At 38.2% G+C, this 10,143-nt stretch overlaps 1 gene segment (V, D, J or C); it reads left to right on the forward strand.

Annotated features, from left to right (window-relative positions):
* The first annotated feature begins 222 nt into the window (after positions 1-222).
* On the forward strand, positions 223-1,153 carry LOC118616177. The segment is given in 2 exon segments: positions 223-293; positions 765-1,153. Coding segments are annotated over 2 exon segments (429 nt in total).
* The last annotated feature ends 8,990 nt before the right edge of the window (positions 1,154-10,143 follow it).

Raw genomic sequence — 10,143 nt, forward strand, 5'->3', positions numbered from 1 at the left:
TCTGAATTAGGACTAGACATTGGGAAAACATTCTTATCCTCTTTCTAAATTATGTTTAATCCTGGGGATAAAAGTAAACCCCACCAAGAGACTGCTCTGTCTTTCACTGACGCTTGCCTGGGAAACGCCCAAATGAAAGCTTCCTGGTTGAGGCTGTGCTAGTGGCTGCTGTGTGGTTGTTGGGACCTCCCCAAAACTAGCAGCACACAGGTTCTGAGCTCTGAGACCTGAAACCCCAGTTTTCACTTGAACTATGAGATCGGTGACAAGAATTGCTATTCTCCTAACTTTGGGTAAGTGATCTGGGTCTGAGAAAGGATAGCTTTCACGGCTAAAGACAAAGGTCAGGAATCTGCTGCTTCTACTTCTCCCACTGTACTTTACCAAATGCTAGGTGGAAATGCATCTGTTTGTTTCCATGTGTCTGTGTGTTTCTCTAGAGAATCTGGGCATCACTGTGAGAAGGTTTTCATATCCACTACTATAGAAGATCGCCTGAGTCTCACAACTCGGAAGCTGTAAGGAGCTTTGGGTTCATTGACCCCAAGAGTCATGGAATACAACAATTGATCTTTGGCATGTGGCTCTGGATAGCTCAACAACCGATACCAGTAATATTTCTCCTGTCTGTGTGCAACAAACATTAAAATGCGCATGTAGAGGACATGGCCAGAGAGGGGAGTTCAGGAGTGCTTATGAACCTGACCTTAGATGCACCCAAATTTGTCATTCCAGAGCTAATCTACTGTTTCTCAACCCCTTAGGTATTATGGGTGATGCTAAATCCACTCAGCCAGATGCAATGGAGAGTACTGAAGAAGAAGCTGTGCACCTGCCCTGTAACCACTCCACAATTATTGTGAGTGAGTATATACATTGGTATCGACAGCTTCCCCACCAGGGTCCAGAGCATGTGATTCATGGTCTAAAAGACAACGTGACCAAAGAAATGGCCTCTCTGATCATCACAACAGACAGAAAGTCCAGTACCTTGATCCTGCCCCAGGTTACCGTGAGAGACTCTGCTGTGTACTACTGCATCTTGAGAGACACAGTGGGACAGATGGGGCTGCACCTGTGCAATATCTTGCACGGGTGGCAAGAAGGGAAGCAGCAGCAGCATCTCAAGAACTCACTGCACAAGAAAGAATGAAAAGGACCCAAGAAGATGAGGAAGAAGCACTTATATTATTGAAAGGACAAAGAAGCTTGCAAGGAAGCTAAGAATCATAGTTGTGAACCTGCATTGAAGGGGAAGGAAATTAGAAATTTTTTAAAATATGTTTTTATTGATTTTTTTTTTTTTTTTTTTAGAGAAAGATAGAAACACCAAAATGAGAGAGAAACATTGATTGGCTGCCTCCTGCATACCCCTACAAGGGATCCAGCCTGCAACCTGGGCATGTGCCCTGACTGGGAATTGAAACTCTCAGTCCATGGGATCATGCTCAATCCATGAGACCATGGGTCCATGCTGAGCCACACCACCTAGACAGGAGAATTTGCCATGATTTTTTGTTATCAAATGTTGCTTTCTAAGCAGAGCTCACTAAAACAGGCAAGAGCCCCGGCCAGTTTGGCTCAGCAGTGAGAGTGTCTGCCTGCAGACTAGAGAGACCTAGATTCGGTTCCCACTAAGGGCATGTACTTCAGTTGCAGTTAATCCCTGGCCCTTGTTGGCGTCATGTGGGTAGCAGCCAGACGATGAGTCTCTCTCACGTTAATGTTTTTCTTTCTCTCTTCCTCCCTCTTCCCCTCTCACTCTATCTGAATATAAATGCAAAAATGTCCTCGGATGAAGCAAAAAAAAAATAGGTGAGATCAATCTTTTAGTTTGTCCTAAAGACTTTCTTCCACTGGACCCAAGGAAGTGCCCATGGTCTGGGTATTGCACTAGTACTTCCAACTTCTCAAAAATTGAAATGAATTTCAGAAACTGAATTATTTGTCCTTGAGAAAAATTGGGAATTTTTTCATTGTTTATCTGTAGCAGACACACTTAGATGTAGATGATTTGGTGGAGGAATATTTTTAAAAGGCAAATATGTGGATATTAACTTAATTTTTAAATCTATGTTGTAACATTTCTAATATTACACAAAAAATACAACAGATATCTCTTCTCATTGTAAAACTCAACATATTACATACGTTTATAATATAAGAAAGTAAGAAAGTAAATAATATACTTACTTTCCCCAAAGGTTTTGTACAACAAAACCTAAGCCCGTCTCCATTCCATTTCCTTTTCAACCTGTAATGACTCATTTGACAGTTGGGAGTGTCCTGAGAATTATAGATGTGTTCTTTTATAAGGATTCTCATATAAATATCTACTAAATTTTCATTTACATATTGTATCATATTTGTATATTTATTTGGAACTTGTTTTTACTTAAAACATATTTTGATATATGCTCATACATAAACACATATGTGAACTTTATAGTATGCTTGTATAATTTAATTAACTCTTTCACCTATTAGCAATATTTAAATTTTTTACATATTTAGTTATCATAACCTGAATCATACAGAATACATATTTCTTATTCTCAGAAGTAAAATTGCTGGGTCAAAAGATTTGCCTATTTTATATTTTTATAGATATTGAAACATTGCTTCCCCAAATGACTCTATTTATTACACTGCCAACATCAGGGTATGGAAAACCTATTTTGCTGCATCTTGGTTAACACCATTATCAATCTTTTTTATATTTTAACAACTCGAAAGTTGTTGTCAATATTTCATTTGTATTTTCCTGAATATGTGGGCATTTGAACAATTTGTGCCTTGTGTTGTCACTTTAATAGATTGTCTTTGTCTTGTTTATTTATAAAAATATTTTAATAATGTGAATACTACTTTGCATATTATATATTTTATACTTACATTCCCCAAATATGCTGTATCTTTTAAACTTGTTTATTCAGCTGTTATCAGGGATTTTTTTTTTCTATATTGTCAGATGTAAGCCTTCCTATTCCAACTTGGTAAACCTACCTCAATGAAGAGAATAAAAGAAAAATGTATTTATACTTTCTATTATATTCACCTGTATAATTACCTTTACCTGTGCTGTATTTCTTTATGTGCATTCAGATTATCATCTGATACCATTTCCTTCCATCCTGAAGAACTTCCTTCAGTATGTCTTATGAGGCTTCTTCCAGCAATGGATTTTCTCCATCTGAGTTTATGTGAAAATGACATTATTTTACCTTCTGAGAGGAACATTTTTCTGAGCAGCTTCCAGTCAAGGCAAAGGATTAATGGCTGGAAGCAGGTGGGTCCTATCTTTGTAGTTGTCACACAGTTATTAAATATTCTGGTCCCCCTTTCAACCTTTGTTCCCTCTGCTTTTCATTTTCTAAGGATTCTATTGCTGTATCCTCCAGCTGAGAGATTTTTCCTCAGTTGTGTCCAATCTACTCATAACCTATCAAAGTAATTCTTTATTTCTAACAATGACATTATTTCATCTTCTGAGGGGAACATTTTGCTGAGCAGCTTCCGTTAAGGCACAGATTAATGGGACAAAACAGATGTGTCACTTAGAGTGAAGACCATCATGGACACTGAGATATGGATGGACAGCCTGGCTGGAAGCAGGTGGGTCCTATCTTAGATGGCAAAGACTCAGAGCTAGGGTTGGTGGATGGCTAGGGTTGCTGGAACAAAGCTCCACAAACGAGGTGGCTTACAAAACAGAAATTCCTTGTTTCACAGTCCAGGCCAGAAGTCCATAATCAAGTAGAAGAAAGAGAGAAAAGAGCACAAGAAAGATCTGTGCAGCCCATGAGGCACAAAAGAAAACAGGAAGAAAGAAAAGGCAACCATATTTGAAAAGAAAAAGAAACTATATAGCAAATTCTATAAAACTCTACAATTTCAAAAAGCTATTATAACTAATCAGTTAGACAAATGTGTAAGATACAGACTCAGAATACAAAATTACACAGTGCCCATACATTAACAATAAACCATCAGAATCAAAATTGTAATATATATCTATAATATATATAATAGATATATCTATGTACAGTCTATAATAGCATCAACAATTAGGATTTTTAGGGATAAATCTGACAAAAATGTGCAAGATTTGTACCCTGAAAGATACAAAATTACCTTTAAAAAGATGGTCATCTTACCATCTGTGACAACATGAATGAATCTGGAGGAAAATATGCTAAGTAAGCCAGACACAGAAGAACAAACACTACATGATTCTTTTTATGAGAAATCTGAAATAGCCAAACTCATAGAGGCAGAGGATAAAAAGGTAATTACTGAGGGCTGGGGGTGGAGGTAATGGGGAGGTATTTGTCAAAGGGTACAAAGTTTCAGCTCCTCAAGATGAATAAACCTTAGAGATCTACTGTACCAATAGTTAACAATATTGTATAGGTTGCTAAGAGAGTGGATTTATGTTAAATGTTTCTATCACAAAAATAAATAAATAAAACTTTAAACATAAAGAGAGTGGGAGAAAACTTCTGTAGGTGATAAATATGTTTATAGCATTGATTGTGGTGATGGTTTCAGAAGTGTATTTTTTCTCCAAACTCTCATCAACTTGTATACATTAAATATACACAGCTCTTTGAATGTCAGTATACCTCAGAAAATTTATTTTTAAAAAAATCAATACAGTTGACTTCATAATATTAAAAATATTTCTTTTTTAAATGTCACTGTTAGGAAAATAGAGAGAGAAGACAGAAACTGGAAGAAAATTTTTGCAAACCATGTATTTAACAAATGACTTGTATCTGGAATATATTTAAAAACTCATAATTAGGGACTTCCAGTCAAGATGGCGTAGGTAAACGCGGTATTGTGCGTCCTCCCACAACCACATCAAAGTTACAAGTAAACTACAGAACAACGATCATTCAAAACCGCCTGAAATCAAGCTGAATGGATGTCCTACAGCTACGAAATTTAAAAAGCAGCCACATCTAGACTGGTAGGAGGGGCAGAGGCACGACAGGCTGGTCCCACACCCACATGTGGTGGATAAAAAACAGGATGATACCTGGGCTGGGAAAGTCCTCCCAGACGACAAAGGGGTCCCCGTTCCACACCAGATGCCCCACTCAGGGTTCCAGTGCCAGAAAGAGAAGTCCCCATAACTTCTGGCTGGAAAAGCCAGCGGAAACCGAGGCTCAGGGAAGCTGACGCAGCTGGAGCCCCAGGAAGCTCCTTAAATGGCCCGCGCACAGACTTATCAGACTCACTCCCTTTAAGCTTGGAGGGAGGCGGCTCGAGGGGCACCAGACACATACAGGGAAGAACTGAGCTGTTTGGCATTGGAGCGAGGGCTGGACAGGGGGCTTCTCCAGGACAAACGTGCTGTCAGAGGCCTCTGTTCCTTTGGTGAGCCCTTCCCTAGGGCCGCAGACAGTTGCCATATCTGGGACTCCAGCAACCTGGCTCACACTGGTTGCCCCACCCTGGTGACTCCCTGAGGCCCCGCCACAGCCAACTTTCAGGCCCTCCGAAACTGTTGCCAGTTGTTTAACCAAAGCATTGGCCTGTTTGAATCTTGCTTCAGGTATTCCTAAATTCTTTCAAACAAGCAGCATCTGTCTCAGATAGCCCCATATCTCTCATTAAGTAATACATAGAAAAAAAACACAGGGAGGTAGCCAAAATGAGGAGACAAAGAAACACGTCCCAAATGAAAGAACAGAACAAAACTCCAAGAAAAGGAATAAGTGAAATGGAGATAAGTAACCAAACAGATGCTGAGTTCAAAATACTGCTTATAAGAATACTCAGTAAACTTAGTGGGAACCTCAGTGAACTTAATGAGGGCCTCAAGAGCATAAAAAAAGATCAGTCAGAAATGATGCATGCACAGTCAGAAATGAAGGAGGCATTAACTGAAATAAAGAATAATCTACACAGCTTCAATAGTAGAGTACGTAAATCCAAGAAGCAAACCATTGTTTTGGAAGTTAAGGAAGCAAAAAAAAAAAAAAAATCAGAACAGCAAAAAGAAAAAAAAATGAGGATAGCGTAAGGAGCCTCTGGGACAATTTCAAGCATGCCAATATTCGCATCTTGGGAGTACCAGAAGGAGAAGAGAGAGAACAAAAAATTGAAAACCTGTTTGAAACAATAATGGCAGAAAACTTGCCTAACTTGGTGAAGGAAACAGACATATGACTCCAGGAAGCACAGAGAGTCCCAAACAAAGATGAACCCCAAGAGGCCCACACCAACACACATCATCATCAAAATGCAAAACGTTCAAGACAAAGAGAGAATCTTAAAAAGCAGCAAGAGAAAAGCAGTTAGTTACCTACAAGGGAGTTCCCATAAGGCTGTCAGCTGATTTCTCAAAAGAAACATTGCAGGCCAGAAGGGGGTGGCAAGAAATATTCAGAGTGATGAAAAGCAAGAACCTACAACCAAGATTACTCTATCCTGCAAAGCTGTCACTTAGAATCGAAGGCCATATAAAGAGCTTCCCAGACAAGAAAAAGTTAAAGGAGTTTATCACCACCAAACCGTTAGTATATGAAATGATGAAGGGTCTTTTTGAAGAAAAAGATAAAATATATGAACAAACAAAATGGCAATGAAGACATATATATTGACAATGGAATTTACAAACAAAATGAACAAGTAGAACAGAAACATTCTCATAGATACAAAGAACATTTTGTTGGTTGCCAGGTGGGAGGGGGGGTAGGGGGAATGGGTGAAAAAGGTGAAGGGATCAAGAAGTACAAAATAATTGCTAGACTGACAAACCTCAAAGGGAAAGGGGTTTAGGGTGGGAAGAAATAAACCAAAGAACTTATATGCATAACCAATGGACACAGACAATTGTATGGGAAAAGGCGGGAGGGGGGCAGGAGTGGGGAGGAGGGAGTCAACGGGGGAAAAATGAAGAACATCTGTAATACATACAACAATAAAGATTAAAAAAAAAACTCACAAATAATAGGGTAAACACCTAATTTTTTTTACTGGGCCAAAGATTTGAAAAAACTCTTCACCAAACAAAACCTATGTACAATAAATGAGCCCATGAAAAAAATGCTCAGTGTAATAATTTCAAGAACAGGTCAATGAATAAATGGTGATATACCTACACAATGGAATACTATGCAGCAATGAAAAGAAATGAACTACTGATAAATGCAACGGCATGGATGAATCTCCAAGTAAAAATGCTCACTAGTAATAAGGGATATGCAATAAGGTATATACATATCTGCCAGGAAGGATAAAATAAAATGGCTTACCACACCAAGTATTGGCAAGGGTTTGGAGTCACTGGAACCCTCATACACTGCTATTGGGAAGATAAATGGTACAATCACTCAGGAAACAGTTTGATTGTTTCTTAAAAATTAAGGATGCACTTGTCATAAAAACTAGCTATTTCACTCCTAGGTATTAACCACAAAGAAATAAAAATGTATGTTCATACAAACACTTATAAATGAATGTTCACAATAGTTTGGAAAATATTAATTGGGGAGAAAAATCCCAAGAACAGGTCAATGAATAAATGGTGATAGAGCTACACAATGGAATACTATGCAGCAATGAAAAGAAATGAACTACTGATAAATGCAACAACATGGATGAATCTCCAAATAAATATGATGAAAGAAACCAGACAATAGAGAGTATGTACTCTATGGTTCTGTTTACATAAAACTCCAGAAAATGCAAACTAAGCTATAGTAAGAGAAGGAAAGACCAGTGATAGCCTGGTGCTGTGTGGGGTTGGGATGTGGTAAGAAGGGGTGCAGAGGGGATGAAAAAGAAGCACAGGAATAGGGCCACGAGGAGACTTGGCATGTGGTGCATATGCTCAATATTTTGATTGTGATACTGGATTCACATTTGTATGCCCATGTCAAAAATTATCAAATTGTACATTTGAAATATACACAGTTTGTTATATGTCAAGCATGCTTCAGTAAAGCAGTTTTTTTATTTTTTTCATTTAGTTTTGTTACAAATATTTCTCCTTTTTTCCCCCCATTGACTCCCTCCTCCCAATCCCACCTTCCCCCTCAGCATTATTGTCTATGTCCTTGTTTACACATACATGCGTAAAGTTCTGCGGTTTATTACTTCCCTCTCCTAACATCCACCTCTTTTGAGGTTTGTCAGTCTGGACCCCACTTCCATGTCTTTGGGTCTATTTAGTTCCTCAGCTTGTTTTGTTCATTATATTCCACAAGTAAGTGAGATCATGTGATACTTGTTTTTCTCTGACTGACTTATTTTGCTTAGCATAATGATCTACAGGTCCTTCCATGTTATCTCAAAGGTTAAAAGATGTTTCTTTTTTATGGCTGCATAGTATGCCATTGTGTATATGTACCACAGCTTTTTTATCTCCTCATCTATTAATGGACACTTGGGCTGTTTCCAAATCTTAGTAATTGAAAATAATGCTGCTATGAATGTGGGGTACACATATTCTTTCTGACTGGTGTTTCAGGCTTCTTAAGATATATTCCTAGAAGTGGGATCACTGGACCATATGGCAGTTCAATTTTTAATTTTTTGAGGTAACACCATATTGTTTTCCATAGTGGCTGCACCAGTTTGCATTCCCACCAGCAGTGTATTAGAGGCCTGTTTTCTCCTCACCCTCACCAACACTTGTTGTTGGATTATTTGTTGATGGCAGCCATTCTGGCAGGTGTGAGGTGATACCTCATAGTTGTTTTCATTTGCATCGCTCTGATGGTAGTGACGTTGAGCATTTTTTCATATGTCTCTTGGCCATTTGTATGTTCTGTTTGGAGAGGTGTCTATTTAGGTCCTCTCCCCATTTTTTAAAAAATATTTTTTCTTTATTGATTTGAGAGCGAGAGGAAGAGGATGAAAGAAATAGAAACATTGATGAGAGAGAACATCAATTGGCTGCCTCCTGCATGCCCCACACTGGGGATTTGGCCAACAGCCAGGGCATGTGCCCTGACGGGGGATCGAACCGGTGACCTCTTGGTGCATGGGTCGATGCTCAACCACTGAGCCACACCGGCTGGGCAAGGTCTTGCCCCATTTTCTAAATGTCATTTTTTGTCTTATTTTTGTTGCGTTGTATGGGTACTTTATATATTTTGAAAATTAGCCCCTCATCTGATGTTTCATTCGCAATTATGCTCTCCCATACAGTAGGGTCCCTTTCCATTTTGATGGTTGTATGTTTTGCTGTGAAGAAGCTATTAGTTTGATGTAGTCCCATGTGTTCATTTTTCTTTTGTTGCTATTGCCTTAGGCGTTGCATCAATGAAAATTCTGCTGTGTGTGATGTCTGAAACTTTGTTGCCTGCATTTTCTTCTAAAATTTTTATGGGTTCATGGGTCTCATTTAAGTCTTTTATCCATTTAGAGCTTATTCTTATGTATGGTGTAAGTTGGTGGTCTAGCTTCATTTTTTTAATGTAGCTGTCCAATTTTCCCAATACCATTTATTGAAGAGGCTGTCTTTACTCCATTGTATGCTCTTGCCACCTTTGCCAAATATTAATTGAACATACTGACTTGGGTCTATTTTTAGGTTCTCTGTTCTGTTCCATTGATCTATCTACCTGTATTTGTGCCTGTACCAGGCTGTTTTGATTACTATGGCTTTGTAGTGTAACCTGATATCTGCTTTGTGATCCTTACTATTTTATTCTTCTTTTTCAAGATTTCTGTCTATTTGTGGTCTTTTTTGGTTCTATATAAAGTTTTGGAGTATTTATTCCAGTTCTGCGAAATATGTAGTTGGTATTTTGATGGGGATTGCATTGAATCTATAGATTGCTTTGGGTAATATGGACATTTTAATGATATTAATTCTTCCAATCCATGAACAAGGTATGTGCTTCCACTTTGTTTTATATCTTTTCTCTATTTTTTTTCAGTGACCTCTAGTTCTCTGTGAATAGATCTTTTACTTGTTTTGTTAAGTTAAGTCCTAGGTATCTTAATATTTTTGCTGCAATGGTAAACGAGGTTGCTTTTTTAGTTTCTCTTTTATTGAGTTTGTTGTTGGTGTACAAGAATGCCATCAGTTTCTTGATGTTAATTTTGTATCCTGCTACTTTGCCTAATTCATTATTAAATCTAGTAGATTTGTTATGGAGTCTTTAGAATTTTCTATGT

This window comes from Molossus molossus, unplaced genomic scaffold (genome assembly GCF_014108415.1).
Source record: "Molossus molossus isolate mMolMol1 unplaced genomic scaffold, mMolMol1.p scaffold_m16_p_1, whole genome shotgun sequence".
In the NCBI taxonomy this organism is placed as follows: Eukaryota; Metazoa; Chordata; class Mammalia; order Chiroptera; family Molossidae; genus Molossus; species Molossus molossus.